Here is a 21,908-nt window from a genome sequence, read left to right as displayed (position 1 = left end):
TTTTTTGATTAATAAAATGCGGTGTCAACTTGTTACATATATTTTGTTAATATTTTTTAAGAAATCGATCGGAATGCAAATAGGAATTAGTCCGGCCGATTATATTATTCTCCATGGTTTACTTAAATTTTAAATCACGATCAACTTGGTTGAAGATGAATTACGACCCAACCAATGCACTACTTTTATTTTGATTAATAAAATGATGACACGAAGATTCCTCCTTGAAAGTTTCATTATGCTTTGTAATTAAGGATAGAAGGCGGAGAAATCTATTATAATTTTTTATCTCACATTATATAAAAAAATGAGGTACAAGGAAGAAGAAAATAAAAAAATAAAAAAATAATTTGAAACCAAGGTTCCTCTTTGAAAGTTTTATTATGCTTTTTAATTCTGACGGATTAGAATGGAAGACGGAGAAATCTATTATAATTCTTTATCTTAGTATGATAAAAAAATTAGGCACAAGGAAGAGGAAGCATACAAAACTAAAAAAATAATTTGAAGCGAAGGTTCCTCCTTGAAAATTTCATTATGTTTTCTAATTTTGACGGATTAAGATCAAAGGCGGAGAAATCTATTATAATTTTTTATCTTAGCATGATAAAAAACTTGAGGTGCAAAGAAGAAGAAAATATAAAAATAAAAAAATAAATAACTTTGAGAAGATTTTGAGAACTTTATATATAGACACAATAATAATATTGGACTTTTTTGCTATATTTCTAACCTAGCAATTAGTCCGCTCATGTGCAAAATTTTTCGTGTTTTTGAACGTTAGAGTTCATATCTATCTCTTCGATGACTCGTGATCGATGGAGAGGGAATTGTGGGGACCACATGGCATGTCTTTGACACAGTCAACGCGAATCCTAATTAGTCCGGGTCAAGACAAACTTCAAGCCAAATTGGTCTAATTTAGGATGAGCTCAGGTCAGACCGGTCCTCCCAAGTTCTTTTTTTTGTAGGAGTTCAATTCAAGTCGATCTACATCATGAGGAACTTGGTGTTGCCATTAATGTACTAGTTGGTTGTATCCTTTTGCAATCATCTATATCAAAGAAGCATCATTTTAATGATCAACAATCCATGACCTATGGACCATGTTGATGATAAAAATTCGATCTTACAAACTTCTTAGAACTTTTTTCACTTAACATTCAATTTTCCTTATATGTTAGGACTTCAAGTGGTAAATTAAACATCATGTTAATTATCCATGCCCTATTGGAACTTTCTTACATAGCATCCCGTCTCTTTGATATATTATGATTTCATCTTACTAAATATTCAATCTTAATAGATCTATTTGGATTTCCAACCATTATACTTATAGTACCTGTCAAATTTTCTGTATTACTTCAACAAAATGTAAAATCCATTATCTAACACCCCACACGATCATAAATTTTATGTATTACATACCATACATATGAGATCATAAATATTTTCTAACTTAGAACTTGATTTAAATATTAAAATCACATGCAATATTATATGTTTATGGGCATAATTACACCAATTAAACCTCTTGCGTTAATATTGTGATTTTTGTGTTCATTATTTTTATTGAGGCTACATCTTCATTTACGGAGTCTTACTTCATGACATCGTATTGAACTAACCACTTTCATTTAAATTTTGAGCAAAAAGAGAGAGAGAGAGAGAGAGAGAGAGAAGTCAAATTTTCAGTTGTCGATTAGGTTTCAATTTGTTGTTTCATTTCAATACATCTGGCAGGAAAAAAAATATCAAAGCCAACTGAATAAAAACTTTCTTAAAAATACAGATCTTCAAAAATTGTTTGCCATGAAGCCACAGCTGCTACCTCTGCTTTCATGATAATATTTAAAACAAATCCCTCGCAGTTCTCTTACAAATTAAATAAGACTAAGAAATCGCATAATTTTAAATAAAACAAAAACTCATATGTTCTCTTCATTTCTTTCCATCTATTAATTAATTTCATAACACATCATTCAGAGCCACAAATTGATCTTATAATATCAATGCAACTTCATAAAAATATCTTATATCCATAAAACTAACTATGACAATCAATAGACCCTTCTTGACTTGTTCTCTGAGTGTTTGCTTTCTGGAGAGCGGTTGGTGTTGGGTGAAAATTGATGTTATAAATGGAAATGAGGATCTCCACGGCGATTAGAAGAATGATCAGCCATTCTAGAAAAACATACTTCTTGTTCTGAAGAATTTCCTGGAAGAAGCGAATATTATGCTGCACAGGAGTAACAGAGTTCACCGACCATGGCCAAAAGCAGAAAATTAACAAAATGGGCAATGGAACTGGTCGGATTACCTCAACAAACTTCAACTTGAAATCAAGGTTTCCAAATCGTTGTGTTAGCTCATATTCATCACGGAGGTACTCCCATATTTGCGCATAGTTAGCATTCTTCCAAGCAATGTCCGACCTGAAAAGTTTCATGTAAAGCATGAGCCAGGAGGCACAGCCGCTATTGTCTTCCAGCAGATAATATTCTGTCAACTACAACAATGTTAAACTGTACAGCACATTAACAAAATCAAGAACAACTATTGAACTTTCCTCATTTTCTTTAAATAAGTTCAAAAGGTTCGTCTTAGATAGAATTGTGTTGGGTAGGTTCTGGAAACCAAAATGTGATGTATAAATATTATGATGGCTAAACTTATATAAGTGTATTTCCATTCAACATGCTGTGTAGCGAAAGTTGATCAACTGATCATACAGAGACTGACATCTTCCAGATTGTGAAACTATTATAAATCAGAATCAAACGAATAATTGACTAATTCTCCTTTCCGAAGCAGAAAACTTCAAAGCCAAAGGGAATCATTAAGCCTAAAATTTTAAATTATTAAGGTTATAAAAATTTATGTGACAAACACCTCCATATTTAGAATAGAATATCTTCCCATTAGAACAATCAACCATACATAATCAGATTACCTCTCAAAAAGCCCAAGTTTAAGAATGACATCAGCCAGATTAGAATTGGCTTTCCCAACTAACTGAAAAAGCTTTTTACTTTTCATGGTAAAGGTTCCGGTTTTCTCCAAACAACGGTTGATATCTGTGAACTCAGCTACCATTCCGTCAACCTAAGAAAAAGATGGTATGCATCAATGCTCCCAACACAATTCATAATCTGATGGATAGTTTCAAATGTACCTGCCGGATATAGTAATCTAAAGCAATGCTTTGACCTAGAACACTTCCAATAGTACGAATACCATCTATGTTCAAAGTCTTGAGCACTATGTAGTCCAGCCCACCTTGCATCCAAGTCTCCAGAGTAGGTTTTTCAACTACTGCATAATCTGATTTTCAAAATTTTAAATCATTATCAGAAGAAAACCCAATAATATATTCTCCAAATTCCATAAAAAGCCTTTCAAAAGATAGCAAATAAACTGTTGGACGAGCCCAGATTAAACCTACAGGGTATAGTTCAGCCTAGATGGTTACTAGTAAATACATCATTCTCTATTGACCATATTATCAGTCCAAATATATGATACGACTTCCATATATTGATGGCATGGAACCAACATATCATTGAGATAGAATCAACCTGAAATACAGATGGGAAAGTTATTGATCAGAAGCAGAAAAGAAATCTGTGGTAGATAATCTACATTAGATATCAATTTTTGCATTGATAGATTCATGGTGTGATAATGCCAACACATGCACAGTTTGTTCTGGTTAAAATTTTTTATGTGCTGATTCTTTCCATACAAGAGAACTCCTTTGTTACACACAGGCACACAGTTCGACTTATTTTGGATGAAATATGATACCCCAATGAGCAAAATTTAAAATTTCACACCATTCCAAAGTTTCTCTTTCTAATTGAAATGATATAGCAGTACGATTTTGATACATATTTAATTGAATTATTAATAATGGTAATCAACTTTTTACTGTAATTAATTGTTTATTTAATAATTAATTAGATTGCTAACCGATGATTGTATTGGTGCAATAAGTTTTAAGGTTTGAACAAAGGCTTAAGTTAGATTATATGTGTAATAATGCAGCCTGGCAGATCTGATCAGATCCTTAGCATGCGAAAATCCCAGCAACTAAAGGTTGATTGAATGCTTGGCAAACAAAGGAAGACCCAGAAGCACTAAAGCAAGACTTCTTGATAACTTGAGCCCTAAAGAAAGATATTCTTCAGTCTCCTGGTGGATTTCATTTGTGCAGAAAGATGTGTGAGAGTTGTTGGTGCATTCGTTCCCTTGAGATCAAGATTCATCTTGGTTTTAATGGTCTGGGCAAAAAGTTTAAGATAGGATGACTATGGATCTAATTGTGTATTCAGTCATGCAAGATATGATAGATGCATATGGAAATTTGGTGTGACCAAGCTATTGACGCCTCGATGGCTCACAGGTACATGGAGTTCGGAGAAGGATAGCGTGGAAATCAAAGGGGCTGCGAGACAAAGAGTATCAGAGCGATGATAAGTTGAGGAAGCTTGGTAAGACTCCAAGGGAGTTGAGAGTGTGAGACTTGTACACATGGGTGAGGGTAAAACTCTCAAATAGGACAAACTCGACCTTAGAAATGGTCGTAATCAATATATCAATTGGTTGATATATAATGAGTCAACTAAGGGATGAGTAATAAGAAATTTACACTTATAATCTATTCAACTTTTGCTTGTAGAATGATGAAATGAGTAATAAGAAAACAAGACCATCCTTAACCCAAAGAATATTTTGCTTTTGAACTTTGCAATATTGGAGCAATTTTAGATTTGAAGGCCCGAAAGGCTTTTATTGTTTAAGATGTTTTTTTTAATGAGCATATTTGTTTATACTTCATATAATTGTATTTGAAATTTGTTCATTAACTTTTGATAAAAAATTTAAACAATAAAATACTTTGTTTCTTTTATTTTGTTTGATAAAACCTAAATATAAAATATTATTTAAAACATAGTTTTATATATCCAAACAATTATAATAAAATATAAATTAGTTTCAACATATTTTGTATTTTTATATGAATCTATTCATGATTTGAAAACTTCATTAAAAGGATTCACAATATGAACTTCAATTTGACAACCTAATCCTTGTAAATGAAATAACTTACTAGTAATCTAATCTAGTTGATACTTTAATTTTTTGACTATTTGATCTTGATCATGATATTGATTCTGACAACCACGTAAGAAGAAACAATTTGGACGAGTTAGAAATGTGAAATTGTTGTTGTGTTCTACTTTGCTAAGGATGGTATAATTTCTAAACTATTGTTTCATCTCATTGAATCCTTCTAACAAGTCACAAAATGATCTATGCATAACAAACAATTTTTAATGGACTTAAGAATGATGTTATAAACTTTACGAAGTGGTTGTAGTGTCATACTTGCTTGACCAGCGAAGGTATAAGTGTACAACTTGAAATTCTAAACCATGAACTCATCATATTGAACCCTACTACCACGTAACACGGATGATTTGTTCATGTCACAAACAACTTCCTACGAAGTTGAAAATGAACAAATTGCAATTTTATTTTGGATTTCTCTAGGTTCGTGAAAGTAGAGGGAATTTATTTTATAAGATGAAGAAAAAAAATCAAGTATATACATTTGAAAAAATAAATAAATCAATCAAGTGTATACTTCTTTATTATCCTTACCATCTTTTCTCATCTCTGGTAACAAGCCTGATGCATGTTTTTCAACAATCTTGAGGTACTCATCAGCTTCATGATCAGAAACATTAAACAGCACAACTGAACCATAGTGAAAAACTACCATATAGCTGCACCTACTGTCACTAAAACCAGTCTCCATCAACTGAAATACAGAATTAAATACCTTATTCGCATCTAAAATTAATACTTAACTAGAATTATTATACCAACAAATTATAGAACAAACACATGAACTCTAGCACCAAGATCACTGTGATGTAATGCAAGAGATATAGTTGGTACATGTGCAAAAACTTTTAGCTACCACACAATAAAAAATAATCAAGAATGACATAATTGTGATTCTTTTAATCGTTTAGTGTCAATCACAATTGAAAGAGCATCATTTAGAAAGTTTAAGAACAACTTAAAATTTTTGAAAGGGTTATACAGCTAGAAGATAGATGCCAACTATTTCCTAAGATCAAACGTTTTCTCTAATGTAGCTAAAAAAATCCAAATAAACCATATAGTAATGCTGACACCCAAAAAAAAAGATAACTGAAAACGCTTGATAAATAAAAGTTATTATTCAACAATGAAAGGTACATTGTTAATTTATTTTATCAGTTTCCTACAGAGAAAGAGACTTACGTGAGGATCGTAGTATCTGAGCACAACGTAAATGGTAGCGCGGGAGGTGGGGGGAATGACGTTGAACGCATTCTCAGACTGCAAACTCCGCAAATCAATACTGTCACTCAATCCACCACCATCATCAAAATCACATGGAAAATAAATCCTTACAAGAAAGAGGTAACGAATGCGAATTCAGAAGAGGGCAAAGTAGGGCACCTGGTACACAGGAAGTAGGCCTTGACGGGGATAAACAGCCCCTGCTCTTCCTGCTGAGCCTGCACTAGGTGGTCCTGGCACGCGACTTCCTCACGCGACTTCCTCCTCTCGCCGTCCGAGATCCGAGTCGAAAGAGAGGGAGGAGGTAAGCCTGGGGAAGCGATCACCGGCCGGATAGCAGAAGAAGCCAAGGAAGGGACGGAGAGACGGGAAGGTAAAGAGACGGCGGCGGGAGAGAGTGAGGGCGGCTAGGGTTCGGGAAGGGGGCCGGAGAAAGAATAGAGGAGGAGAGTAAGAGGCGGTGTTCATAGGGAACGGTGGAAGGGCAGCGCCGTTATCTTCACTGGCGGAGCGCTACCTCTGATAAAAGGTATAAACTGAGACAGTGAGTGGATGGTTGACATTGCTGTTCATCAATTTGACGAAATCGGTTCATCAATTTGACGAATTAATTTTTTTTTAATCTAATTCAATTTAAAATAAATTATGAATTAAATAAATCAATTTATAAATCTGTTAAAAAATTAAAAAAAATTAAAAATTTTAAATTTAAATTACCATTTAAATTGATAAAGTTAAAATTTTTAAATTTGAATTACGATTTAGATGGATCAAATCTACTTAAGTTTTTTATTTTAATTTTAAATTTTAAATAAAATAAATAAATTTTTTCAACTCACGGATTAACTCAAGTTCATCACTTTTTCTGTAGATCAATTCATATGAATATATGAATCTAGGTAAATCTTGATCAAGGAAGGCCGTCTGAATTTATCTTAAAATAAATTGATAAAATTTCCGCCCTGCCCATCTGTCAATCTGTATAAATTATTTAGTTATCCTCTTAGCAAGCATAATTAACTTAATCAAATTTGATAAATCGAGAACCAATTTAAATTGACAACTATAGTTACATAATCATATTCATCATCTATTTTTCAGATTTAAAAATTATTTAAAATTTCAATCTACAATTTACCAATCTTAATATGATAATCCAATTTATCATATGATTATTTTTTAAATCTTTAAATCACTAAAAGAATAAATGAAGTTCAACGGATAATCTTCATAAAATTGGGATTTTTCTTACAAACAGTAATCCTCACGTCTCACTCTCCTGATAACATAAAAAGAATTACTAAACAAAAAGCCTTAATACAACATAGCCCAAACTTATGAACTCACGATCTATCATTCACTCATCGTATGACTCTTACCTATGTAAATTAAATCTATTTTTTTTATAATAATTAAACCATTAATATGATACGACGATAAAGAGAAATGATATACTACATGAAAATGCAATATGACACACTATACTGTATGGATGTGGGATCCACTGTATGAATGTGAAACCCAAGTCTATAGTATGTCATGTTGCATTTTCATATTGTATTTTCATGTAGTATATCATTACTTGACGATAAAATATAGAGCATTTCTCTTCTCCCAAACAATTAAGATTCTAAATCGTGCATAACAACTAATAACGTTAAGACATAATGTCAAAAGTGGATCATAAATCTCAAAATTAATTGGCTAATAAAATCTAGATATCTTTAATAAAATAAATAAATAATTGAACCATTGACACACAAAAAAATAAATCAATCAATCAAAATTTAAATCGTAATATGAACGAATATTTAAAAAATGAACTTCTAAATATACATAAATGATATTTTAAATTTATCTGATAATCATATTGAAGAAAAAGATTATCTTCCTTCAAAATTAAGAATAAAACTTAACACCTGAATTACAAAAATGAATAAATAAATAGACCAGCAATAAGAATAATAAATTATTTTTTAAAAAAATGTCCTACTAATATCTGAACAAATGAACTAGAACACAAATTTGAAAATGATGAAGATTCTACTCAGCCCAAGCTCATCCACCTTTTTTAAAATACAAACTTCAATATCATAAGACTTATCGAGGCTCCCATGCAAATTGAATAGATAGACATGGAAGCTTCTAAAAACCAATAGGTTGACTGTAGTTTCACATCAAATCCACTTCAATCAAGATAAGTAGACTGATTAGTGACATTACATATCATATCCCCAAAAACAATCGATTAGTAGAAACATCTCTCCATAAAGCGTATTACACAATCAAGCCAATGCAACGCCTCCAGAAAAAATAACATTATAGAGGGAGCCTCCCAAAGAATTAATGCACAACACCAATCACGCTGCCTCACTGGCTCATTTGTCCTCAAAACATCAAACAAATCCTAATAACTGATCCGATCCTACTGACACTACAATTTAGCCCTTTTAACTATTTTTAGTAGAGTTCCACCATGTCACAGGGGCGTCGGTATTCCATTTCACCAAGTATCCGGAGCATCACCGTTGACACGCATCGTCCAGCACCGGCACTGCCATGTATTAACATCCCAAACATGGACACCCAAATGACCAGCGAAACAGAACTTTGACATTATGCTATAATTTACAAATACCACCAAGAACTAGCCTAAATAAGCCGATGCTGACGAAGGCCTTTGCTGAAGTGAGGCTGCATCAACCTGACGTACAAGCCATTCTTCTGCACCAAGGACTCATGTGTCCCCTGTTCAACTATCCTACCACCATTAAGGACGACAATGGTGTCCACATGCTTCATCATGGTTGCACGATGTGCAATAAGAATTGTGGTTTTGTTACCCATAATCAGCGTGCCAAGTGCCTCCTGCACCACTCGACTTGATTCAGATTCAATAGAAGAGCTTGCCTCGTCCAACAACAATATAGGAGCATTCTTCAACACTACCCTAGCAATTGCAATCCGTTGCTTCTGTCCGGGTGTCAAATCAACCCCTCTCATGCCCACATGCGTGTCATAACCATGTGGCAGACTGCTGATGAAGTGATGTGCATTAGCTATCCTTGCAGCTTCTTTCATCTCGGCTTCAGTTGCATTGTGCCTGGCATAGATGATATTCTCTCTTATAGTCGTTGAAAATATGACTGGCTCCTGTTGAACCAGACCCATATGGCTGCGCAACCATCTTAAATTGAAAAGCTTTAGATCACGTCCGTCCAACAATATTTGGCCAGCAACAGGATCATAAAATCTCTCAATTAAAGATATTATAGTGCTTTTCCCAGATCCAGATACACCCACAACTGCAACTGTTTGCCCCCCACTAACTTTAAGGGAGAAATTGCTGAGCACCATCATTTCAGGTCTAGTTGGATAACAGAAATCAACACTTTTTAACTCAATGCTCCCATAGATATTAGGTGGTTTTATGCCAGTGGTGTCATCGGGATCTATAGTGGGTACCCGGTCTATAATGTCAAATACTGAGGTGAGGGACTTTCGCCGTTTTAGAATGTAAGGAGCAAGGCCAAATGGCTCCACCAAAGCAAAGGTAGCAAAAGTGAAAACGATGTACTCTTTTAATGCTGTGGCTATTGTGATTCGGCCTTCATGCACAGACACAGCAGTGTACCAAAGAAGAAGAGAGTTACAGGCAAAAAGAAGGAACTGTGAGAAGCCAAAACCAAATCCAATAGCCATTCCCTGGATAAAACTCTGTTTCAGAATTCTGCTGAGCTGCAGCCTGTAAAGTTCCATTATCTTATTACCGGCACAAAATGCAACAACAGTATAAATGTTTCGAACAGCATCCTCAAGGACTAATGAGGCTTTCCTGTGCATCTCCTGAATGCCTCTAGAAAATCCAGCGAGCCACAGTTTCTGCAAGTGGATAAAATAAAAGGATTTTTAAGAACATACAAATATGTACTACCTTGATTCTTTTAAGGCATGTAACTAAAGTAAAATGATGGAACTTCAAGATATGAAAAGATAGTGTAAATATTCTAAAAGACTAGTTAAAAAGCATGATTTCAAATTTCATTTTGCACCCCACTCAGTTTAGGCAAAAATTCACTCCGCCTGGCCCATCTGCTGACTAGCACGTGAGAAGCTCCAACACCAAAGTACATGAGCAGACGAGTGGAACTTAGTGCCTTCTTCATGAGAAACTTCTGAATTGTTCATCCTTTGTTGTGAGAAGCTTTGAACCCCTCATCCTTCATCATGCGAAGCTCTAAATTGCTCATCCTTCATCGTAACCTTCCATGAACTGCAAGGACTAAAAAAGAGCAATCGGCCTAGACATGACTTCCATCCAGATCCAAAACCCTAGTTAAGCTTCCTATATCACCTGCTCATGAGGGAGATACCACAGCATGTCATGACTTGCAAGAAACTTTCTCCAACACCAGCATGTCTCCGCCAAATAAGTTTCCTCCTACTCTTATTCTTTCCCTTTTCTGTCCTCATTGCAGCAACCAGCACCATTTGCCACATGCCCAAGAAGGCACGAAACTATTTCGTTCCAACCAGGGACTGAAACTCCAGCTCATATTTTGAACCTTAAACTCCATTTACACAAAATGCAAAATTACATTGATACATAATGCTTATAAAGGATCTATTATTTGTTTAACAGTGGGTGACATCTAGTTAGGATGACAGAAAATTAAAAAGGAAATAAAATTCAAAGTAGGAGATACAGAGAAATGAAGATGAAAGTAAAACAGTTGTCAAGATTAACCCTTAAAGCAGCAGCAGAATACCAAAGGCAAGGAGATAGTAGAAAGAATTATCAATACCCTAGCATATTCAGGTGCATCTACATCCATCTTTTATGGCTTGCTAGCTCCAAGTTTACTTGCTGGTTCTTGAAATTCTTGTATATTCAGATTTCTTTTTGCATTAGAATGAACCAAAAGATCTTGTATACTCCCATTCTAGTTACTAAAGTAATTATTGTTCTTGCTTAGATCCAGAGTATCAAAGTCACTCTTGGACCTGTTCAGGGCAGTTCATTAGATTCACTAGTTGCCACAAACTTAACAAGACAAGTTTCAACATTTTCACCTGAGGTAAACCAGATATTCGAGTCATAACAGTCTTAGTCCTGATCATCAAACTAGATTTTATCTGCTATAAACTTTCTTTTCCTTTTTAGCATTCATGTATGTTACAGCGAGGTCTATTCGCTTTTTTCTAGCCTTCTTAGAAAATTTACACTTTACGTTGATGCAATTTATTTCCTTTGCTGGCTTGCCCACCCATGTTTGTTACTTTCCCAATTTCCCATTTTGGTACACTATTGAGCATGCCACTTCTGGCTTCTCGAATCATCTCTGAGCATTCCAATTTTGCTGCCCCACTAAGCATCTTTTGAGTGGATAAAGGGCAGCTCGGTGCACGAAGTTCTCACCAATGCGGAGTTCCGAGAAAGGGTCTATTATAAGCAACCTTACCTTGCTTTGCAAGAGAGTGTTTCTGAGACTCAAACTCATGACCTTTAGGTCATATGACAACAACTTTACCGTTGCACTAAAACTCTCCTTCCATCGTTTGAGTGGATGCCTTATGAAAATAAAGACTGCCTTCCTTGATTTCAGCTCATTTATTCCTTTGTTTTGCTTCAGACAGAAGAAAATCGAATATTTCATTCTTATCTTCTTGGGAAGACAACTTTTTTAAGCCATACAATAATGACATATAAGGTATATAATATTACCCATAAGAACCTCCTATATGTTTATGCTACTACTAGTTAACACCATATTGAAAGTACAACATCATTTTAGTATATATGTATTAAAGGGAAATGACACTGCATGTGTCAATGTCGTAGATTCAAATATGGAAGACAGCATGATGACAACAGACAGGCACCAAGACTGGATTAATTAAAAGATCATCATGATAGAGACAGTTGAGATGTGAAGAAAAATGGGTGGACGAGAGGTCACATCATCATATAAAACTCACATCCTCCCAAGAGTATTGAGAGGAAACATAAACTTAGAAGCAAACCTGCTCTAATACCAAATTAAGAGGAAAATTATTGTATTGTATTGCAACCAAGTAATTAAAGAGAACAACTGGCTAATATTTGTATGACTTTTACCTAACACTTGATAATATAATTATCCTATGTGGGACTATACCATTTCATGTATAACCATCATCTATAATAACTCAACATAAGTAAATTATCAATAAAACAACTTGAGGCCATTATTTACACAAAAACACACCAACTAATAACACTGAAACAAATATGTAAATAACTAGCACAATATTCCAAAACAAACAAGCATAAAAGTCTAAAATTGAGATTTCAAAAATTTACATGTTCTAAGCATATAATATGAAGCTTACCTGTGCAATAGCAGAAACTACTAATATAGGTAGAGTAGCCAGTGCAACAAGTGCCACACGCCATTCTAGTAGCATCCCTATAAGAAGAGCAACAACTACAGCTGCAGTGTCTTGTACAAATATAGAAAGTCGGTTACTGAATGCAGCACGAACAAATGTTGCATCATTAGCTAGATGCATGGACAATGTATCAGCACTGTTCTCTTCTTCATCAAACCACCCAACTTCGTTGCGTAACATTGCTAGACATAATAAAAATTGTCAGAAGTACACATGTTGATATAACAAATAATTATTTAAAGAAAAGAAAATTTACCAGAGAACATCATCCTTCTAACCCGCTCAGTCATCTTCTCCCCCATTATACCAAAATAGAAGTGCTGCAAAAAATTTGCAACCACAGTAATAACACCCATGCATGCAATAATCAAACACCACTTGTTCACTTCATTATGGACATCACGGACATCTATTCTATAATATGCTGCCACAATAAGTGCAATAATGTAAGCAAGGAGAGGATTAAATGATCCGAAAATTGCAGCACCAGTACTTCCTAGAAGAGCACAAAACCATTCAGCCAAACTGAGTTCCACAAGCCTCCAAAAGGATGGAGGTTTGTGGACTGCAAGCTCCTTCTGATTGGTGGACATGTGATCAAATTGATTTAGAGGGCGGCTGAAAGTTTTCGAATGAGAGCGCTCATTTTTAGGATCAGATGTGAGCAACGGAGAAATAGGAGATTCTGGGTCTGAGGTATTTGAAAATTGGCGATTTATAGAATGCACATCTATTTTAGGAAGCTCGGGTAATCTCATCTCAAAGCTGTCCTGCCTTTTGATAGATGGGATTCTTTCTGAAGAAATCAGAGGAAACCCATTTTCCACCATTAGTTCTGAAGGTGGGCTTTGACTCTTTGATGATTCATGTGAGTTATAAATATCAGGCTGTCGACTTGCAAGATTACCATGTGCTCTCTGAAGAGAAGGTGATTTTGACATCATTGGAGAAGATGATTCTTGAAGACCTTGACTTCCTGATAAATCCTTTTCGATTTGAAAAGTTGAGTCTTTGTAATTCCTTATGGGCATCCTGAAAGATTTTGACAATGAAATTTATTCTGCACAGATTCTGAAAAAGAATATTTCAGAAACAAAAACCTAAGAGAAATATGCTAATTAGACAGAACACAATGCAGATGAATTTGTCCAAAAGCAGAGCCACAAACAACCTAAAATACAAAGAATCATTGCTACAGGAAGAACAATATGATTTAGCAACATTGCTTTCAACATAAGACAGTAAATCACAACTTCAGAAGAGAATCTTCTTATAGCATTAACTAATTAGTTTAAAAGGTGTCTCTATCTTGTAAAATGGTACCTGGAAATGAGGTCTCATTCTAAGCAATTGTATCTTTAATTAAATTGTCTTTTCAATAATCATACAACAGAATTGTGTAGGAAAGATACCTCTTGGGAAGCTTTGATGCTTCTTCACATCTCAGAAGCTCTGCATATAAACCATCTCGATTCAATAATTCATCATGAGTGCCCATTTCCATCAGTTGACCCTCCTCCATTACTGCTATATAATCTGCATTGCGAATGAGACTAAGGCGCCTAGCTATTATAATAGTGGATCTCCCCAACATGAGAATATCCAGAGCCTCTTGAACAGCCTTTTCGGCCTCAAAATCAAGTCCACCTGTGACCTCATCCAGTAGAAGAATAGAAGGATTTGAAAGCACAGCACGAGCTATTGAGATTTTTATTTTCTGTTCTTCAGTCAATGCTAAACCAGTCCTACCAACCTATATTGCATAAGGTTCAATAAGTGCAATACAAAATAGGATATCAAACGAGACTCAACCCAAAATGACAGACAAACTCAAAATTAAGCATGTGCAAGATCAACCTGAGTTTCGTATCCCATTTCAAGAGAAGTTATGAAAGCGTGTGCATGAGCTGTTTTAGCAGCTTCTTCAATCTGATCAGATGTAGCAGATCTTCCATAAGCTATATTATCCCTGATGCTCAAACTTAATAAAGCTGGTTCCTGGGTAACTAATCCGATTTGGCTTCTCAACCATTCCAACTTCAGATGTTTTATATTCTCCCCATCCAATAGAACTTCACCTGCATCAAGAAATCAAGACAAAACTGTCATGCATCAATGAAACGTACATTAGTGTGTGACAGGAAAGTCAAAGAAGACAAACCTAAGGTGGGATCATAGAAACGCTCCATAAGGGGAATTATACTACTTTTTCCAGAACCATTCCTACCAACAAGGGCCACAGTTTTTCTAGCAGGTACAGTTAGGTAAAAGCCACTCAGTATGGGAATTTCTGGACGCGAAAGATAGCTGAAGTAAACATTCCTGAACTCAATATTTCCTTGCACTGTAGCTAAGGTACTTCCATCCTGATTAACAGAAGAATTTGAACGGCTTATCATCTCATAAAGTCTGTAAGCAGCAATTCTCCCTTGCTCAAATGAATAGAAATTGGTAGCTGCTTGATTAAGTCCACTGAAAATGACAGACTAAATGAGAACAAAAGATATCCTAGAGAGAAACGAAAAGATATCCAGAAGACAAATGTAGGTTTCATAACAAAGCTTACTTACAGGCCACTCAAAATTACAGCAAACAAAGCTGTAATAATTTCTCCACCATTAGCCTTTCCATTCGAAATCAGGAACCTCCCAACCCAAAGTTGTAAAGCACAAGAACATATAGCAAGACCATATGTGAAGCCAAGACCAAGGCCTTGCACTAGACTAATCAGTATTCCATACCTTAGGGTAGCTTGAAGTGAGGTTGCATAAGAATACTTAGCAAGAGTATCATTTGTAAAGGCATACAATGTCCTAATGTATGAAATCGCCTGCAAAATCAAAAAGTGTGTAAAAAGAATTTCCACCAAATTGTACAGATGAACTAAAAAATAGAGATCCATTGTTCACCATTGATATTATATTGCTATAAATAATTCCCTAAGGACGAATTCATCTCATATGTTGATCTGAGCACCAATTTTATAAAGATAAGTCAAGACAGCATATACTGTGGATTTTAGATAAGGGACGGCATTGCGTATGATATATGTGATACCTTTAGACAGCCCAAAAACCTAGGAAGGTCAGTCAAGTGCATACGCAAGCTAGGCAGGCAATCTTGTAGTACAAAAAATTGGTTCAGTTTGTTAGATGATCTAGAACTTACTGAGGATTTTTCTCCACAAAAAAGTTAATTCTTGTGATTGAGAAACATTAAACCAAGTTTATGTTGTCATGTATAACTAAAAAGTATTAACTTAACCATTAGTTTTGCAAGTGAGTTACATTAAAAAGTATGTTACAAATAACCACGAGTATGCAACATATTTTATGTCACATTATGTGTAGTCTATTGTATGATTGTTATAAATTTCTTTTGTGGAACCATAAATTGGATGGATTGATTAGTATTTAGTCAGATACAGCAAATCATTTTTACCAACACACACACACACACACATATATATATATAGACACATACCACTAATAATGCATATGCACTATGTAGCCGGTTGATTGTCTACCATCTGGAAATCTCTTTTTAAAACGTTGTTGGCTACAGTTGCAGAGGCAAAGCATCTCCAAGGTTTAGAAGCTACCGAAAAACTATAATCCAATTGCTAACATAAGAATTCATCACCTCGATGAGACCCCCTTGTCGACTCAATCAAGGGTGAAGAGAGGAGCACAGCAATATTAGGGATCGCATTCAAGGTGTGAAGGCAGAAGTGCATGGCCAAAGGCATGCAAGTGGAGACCATTAGTAGGTGTAGACACACAGTGAAGGCAAGCATAGGCATGTGGCGGAGGTGAGTACAGACGTGTGGCAAAGGTGAGCACAGACACGTATGGGTCAAGGTAGGTGCAAATGCACACAGGTAGAGGCAAATGTTGACACACTGTGAAAGTGCACAAGCAGAGACGCGACCAAAGGCATACAAAGGAGGCAGACCTAGTTTTGTGCTCCATGATAAGTTGCTACAAGCTCAAAATCACCAACTCTAATACCAAAAAAGTAGAAATATTTAGTTGTCGCAGTTCCCTAGGTAGTCTCTTTCCACTTATACATATTATTCATTGGAATAATATCACATGTAAGCTCTTGTAATATATGTTATTTACAAATAAGTCGGTAACAAAATACATTTTTTTCAAGTAGGATATTTAAATAGATGAAAAAGCATAAGCTAGTGATCAAGTAGAGAAAAATTTTTGTTCGCTCTTACTATGATAGCAGTGTCCACTTCCCTTTCATAGTTTTTCTAGTTAATCTATAATTGTTTGTGATTATCAAATACTATAGTCAAATAGAATTTGTTGTTTGATGTTTTTTACAAATGTTAACGTATTTTTGTTCTTTTACAATTGTTCCAAATCATTCCTGATATCCAATCCAACCAAACAATGGAAAACATATTCCTACAGCCCAATATATTTCCCCTTAGTTTTTATTCAAACATGGAATTTAACATTTCTTGACTATTCAATTCCCATTTACTTGTATTTATATTCCCACTTATTTGGATAGAGTCAACACTGTCAAAACTAGTCAAAGCGATTTTCATAACTCTGATAAATCCAATCTTATCATCCATTTTAACCTCAATCAGGTCTGCTTATAGGACAACTGCTAACTATTAATTCAAGCTTAATTTTCAAATCTTTGATAACCTATTGGTACATTAATATGTGAAATGAAGAAAACAAAATCCCAACTCGTAGGATAAATGGCTAAGAAGAAGAAGAAAATAGCAAACTATAAAACCTGCTCTGCAATACTTGCTGCTTCAGCATATGCATCTTGAATATTTTCAGCTAGCCGATGGAGAAAAATATTAGATATTCCTCCTGCTGCAACAATGAAAGGACCAGTTGCTAGTGTTAAAAGTGCTATCTGCCAACAATTGATCAAACCAATGATAAGACCACCAAAGAATGTTGCCATGTTATGAATATAGTTTCCAACCTGAAAAACATATGCAAAGATACACCATCAGACACTGGAATATTAAAAGTAGAACTGCCTGCTGAATGCAAACTATTTATTACCATACTTTTTCACTTAGAGCAGACTGGATGAGCAGCACATCACTCAATACTTGGCTAACTATATCTCCATTATTCCCGTAGGTGTCAAAAAAACTCATGTCCTGGTTTAGTAAGACTTGGACATACTTTGACCTAATGACTGCAGTCTGCCTCTCTCCAGTAAGAATCCAGCAGGAGACCTCTATGAACTCATTTAATCAGTATGCATGGAAAATGGACTTGCAACTCAGAATTTTGGAATTTCAGCCATACCTATCCAACCAGCAACAAATACTCCTACAGCTATGTAAATGACATACAGGGCATGCTGCAAAGGAACAAGAAAATATTACAACACATTGAGGCTTCATGATCTCAGTATGAAAATCATTATATAGTTTTGTCTAGAAAAACCAACTAAAGCCCATTGGATATCAAGCGAGACGTTTTTAAATTCAGTAAGAAAAAAATAAAAGAATATGATTTTCTTTCTCTCATAAACAACAGAAGTATGAAGAGAGTTCATAAATGGAGATTAATGAATCGATATAAAATGGAAAGCCCAGAATTAGCATTTTCAGAAGAGAATTTAAACAATAGAAACATGATTCAAGCAAGATTCAAAACTTAATATAATTTAAGTATTATGTCGAATAGTGAGCATAACAAAAAGATTTAAAAAAAAAAAGAAATCCTATTAATTACCATACTAATCTATATATGCATGTATTATGTATTATAAAAAAACTAAATAGTTTGGTTCGATTTTAATGGTTTGTATAGGCTCAAGCCGAAATGAGGTTGGAACCAATAGTTTTACCTTGTTTGCAGACCAGAGTCTAGGATGAATGATGTTGGAAACATTAGAGAAATCAAAAAAGAGACACAAACCACTCAAAGGTAATCAAAATGCTCCGAAGCTTGGTGAGAGAGAGTTAACCAAGCCTTTTAATCTTTTGATGGTTTTTTTGTTGAGTTTTTTAGTAATAGGCAATTTCTATTGAGAGATCCTCCAGTTTAGTACAATTGGCTTAGGTTTTCTGTTTCATTTTAAAATCCCTAACCAATAACTGATTCCTATCATGAAGTTTGAAGAAAGTATACTTTGCATGTCAAGACCTATTTTAGCAGGTATAGCACAATCTCTCTTGATTAGATGGTGCAATTAATCATGTTATTTCCTTGTGTTGGATTGTACCATTTATTCCTAAGATTTGAAAATTCATATAAAGAATGTGCTAGATTTATATATTAACCCTTAAAAAATTGTATAATCAATTGAAAAATTTTGGAGAAACAAATTACAAAAATATAACAACCATTTCAACTATTAAGCAGTAGTCAAGCCATCATTAATCAAGTTCATTTAAATTCATTTTGGCATACTTAGTGTAGAAAAGTTCAATCCAGTCAATATTATATCTTACAAGAGAGAATAAATTCCATAATTCATAGCTACGCAAAACGAAAGAGATGGCCTATCACTAATAATACTGACCAAGTATTTAGGTTATGTTGCTAAAACAGTATAATACAGTCTCTGCATAGTTAATAGTAAATCGGCATTTTACTGAACCGCGTGAGTAAGATTCAGTATTATCCATTTCACGTACCCAAGTTTCAAAATTCCAAAAACACATTGCGCTTCCCCATTATACCCCTTCCTCTTTCCACGTCCAAATTTTTTCTTTCCACACTCAAATTTTTTTCAACCCTTTAAAAATTCATTGCTCTCAATTTACATTGTTGATTTCAGATATAAGGGCATGAATACATTAAGGAGCCTTTCAGGAGTACATTGATTTTGATTTGAAATTATTCAGAATTTTCTAGGTTCATCAGCCAATTTTGAATGGACCTACATCATTTGAAGAAAGGATCCTACAACCTTACCTTGCCTTTGAATTCAAAAGTTTGATATTTTCAAATGATATTTTCAAATGAAGAGTCTTAAGAACTCATTGATGGTGTTGGTTAGTGAGTATCATTATCCTATGCTTTATAATGAACTTGTGATAAATTTTATCAAGCTTGGCAAGTTGAAAATTTTGTTGTTCTCAATTTACGCTATCGAATTTAGATTGGAGAACATAGATACATTAAAGTGGCTTCCAAGACTATATTGGTTTTGGTTTGAAGTAATTCGAAGTTTTCTAGGTCCATCAATCAATTTTGTCTGAAATTGACAGATGGACCTATACCATTCGAAAATTTGATATTTTTCGAAATAGGAGTCCTAGGAATCCATTGATAGTGTTGGTTAGTCAATATCATTATCCTAGGCCTTATAATGAGCTTTTGATAAATTTTATCAAGCCTTTGCGAGTTCAAAATTCACTGCTCTCAATTTACGCTATCGAATTCAGATTTGAAGGCATAAATACGTTAAGGAGGCTTGCCGGAGAACATTCATTTTGGTTTAAAGTGATCCAGAGTTCACTAAGTCCATCAGCCAGTTTTGTCTGAAATTAACTGATGCACTTAGAGATTTCAAACTAAAACCAATAAATTCCTGCAAGATGCCCTCAAATCCGAAATCGACATCGTAATTGAGAGCAGTGAATATTTGAACGGATTGAGAAAATTTTAAGCATGGAAAGAAGGGAGGGGTATAACAGGAAAGCATTACATGTTTTTGGACTTTTGAAACTTAGGTACGTGAAAAGGGTAAATTGAATCTTGCTCATGTGGTTCGGTAAAGTGCCGATAGTAAATTAACTCTGCATAGTAAATAGTAAATTAACTGGGACCTTATCGTTTAATTAAACTATAAGTGGATTAAGTGCTAAACGAATAACAAAGTTAACTTCTGGGCAACCATGCACAAATGCTGTCATAGCATTGACGTCCTAAACTCCTTTGCCATCTAGGTGATGACCAAGGCATAGGCGTATTGAAAAGAGGAAGTGCACTCGAGATTTAGATGATCAATTGCTTCCCGCAACATTTGTAGTTTCAAACACATTTAACTTGAAATTTGGCCATGGTATGTGCTGCAAATTACTGAAACTGCTAAAAGGCAAACTGATAAAAACCAATGTCGAGTTCAAAGTTGCTGCAGGACGCTTATAAAGCATAAAAGTTGAATGCATCAACTCATATTAGGATGATTTTCTCCTTCCATCAGACAATCCAGATATAAAAAATCGTAAAACAAGGAGAAGAACAGATAAAATAAGTGAAGTACTAATGCCCAACGTACCAGCTTGATTTTACCGAACAGCGCCTCACTCTGCGAGTCGAGCAAGTTGATGGCCCTCCCAAAGAAATGCAAGTAGACCACCAGCGCCATCCCGTGCGCGGCTGCAGCTACAGCCCCGACCACCATCAGCACCCAATCGAGCTCATCTGCGCAGGCAAATAGCCTGGAGAAGGGCACCGCAGCGGGAGGCGGCTCTATCTCCTCCATCTCGTCGACGGCGACGTCGTCCTCCACAGGAACCGCCTCCACCCCGCTGTCCATGTACGGAGACGGCGACTCCGGCGGTTCCGAAACCTCCGAGACCGGCGTCAGCGGCTGCATATGGGGTGGCGACCACCCAAACAACCCCCTCGAGCTCATCATCTTCCTCCTCCTCTTCTTCTTCTTCCTCTTCCTCGAAAAAGAAAAATCTAAACCTTAACCACGCATCGAAACCCTAGGAACCAGCCGGATTAGGGTTTCATCCCGCCTTCCGCAGCGGGTCTCCTTCTAGTTCACCGTCTTCGACGACGGTTGCTCACCGGCAAAATGACGAAGCGAGAACCACCGGGTTGGGTGCGCTATCAAAAACGGATCGAACGGGGCGAGGCAATGAACGCGCAACCCGGTGGGCGTAAAGGCGGAAAGGAAGAGGAAACGCGGTGAGGCGTGTGCAACAAGCTGACGGAGAGCCGTCCGGACGGCGGAGGAGCTGAACTCGGCCTGGTCGACTCGGCGCACGGCGGTCGCCGTTGGGAATTCAGTTTATCAACCCGTCGACAAAGGGAAGACAGAGAGATAGAGAGAGAGAGAAGAGGAAAGGGTCCGCATGGCATGATTACGATGCATGCTTGCTTTTGGCTTTTCGCCGTATGCGTGCATCATTTTCTTCGCTGTCATTT

The 21,908-nt window shown here is 35.6% G+C and overlaps 2 protein-coding genes across 2 annotated transcripts; both read right to left on the bottom strand.

Moving 5' to 3' along the window:
* Positions 1-1,916: 1,916 nt before the first annotated feature.
* LOC141831464 (protein RETARDED ROOT GROWTH-LIKE-like) lies at positions 1,917-6,855 on the bottom strand. Its single transcript, XM_074718820.1, is given in 8 exon segments — positions 1,917-2,242; positions 2,324-2,438; positions 2,957-3,108; positions 3,179-3,327; positions 5,671-5,830; positions 6,322-6,421; positions 6,523-6,615; positions 6,617-6,855. Coding segments are annotated over 8 exon segments (1,179 nt in total). The 5' UTR covers positions 6,832-6,855; the 3' UTR covers positions 1,917-2,047.
* A 1,737-nt stretch (positions 6,856-8,592) lies between these two features.
* LOC141831463 (ABC transporter B family member 20-like) lies at positions 8,593-21,798 on the bottom strand. The gene is made up of 11 exons (XM_074718819.1): positions 21,028-21,798; positions 18,099-18,153; positions 17,852-18,027; positions 17,563-17,763; positions 15,366-15,625; positions 14,957-15,267; positions 14,653-14,873; positions 14,208-14,548; positions 13,052-13,827; positions 12,736-12,977; positions 8,593-10,245 (listed from the first exon to the last, which is right to left on the bottom strand). The coding sequence occupies exons 1-11, from the start codon at positions 21,388-21,390 to the stop codon at positions 9,016-9,018; spliced, it is 4,176 nt and encodes a 1,391-aa protein (XP_074574920.1). The 5' UTR covers positions 21,391-21,798; the 3' UTR covers positions 8,593-9,015.
* Between the last annotated feature and the right edge of the window lie 110 nt (positions 21,799-21,908).

The sequence above is a fragment of the Curcuma longa genome, chromosome 7 (assembly GCF_044706935.1).
Source record: "Curcuma longa cultivar G26 ecotype Majalengka, Jawa Barat chromosome 7, ITB_CL_G26_1.1, whole genome shotgun sequence".
Taxonomy (NCBI): domain Eukaryota; kingdom Viridiplantae; phylum Streptophyta; class Magnoliopsida; order Zingiberales; family Zingiberaceae; genus Curcuma; species Curcuma longa.
Note: the sequence above shows the minus strand (reverse complement) of the source record. Positions and strands in the feature narration are given on the sequence as shown.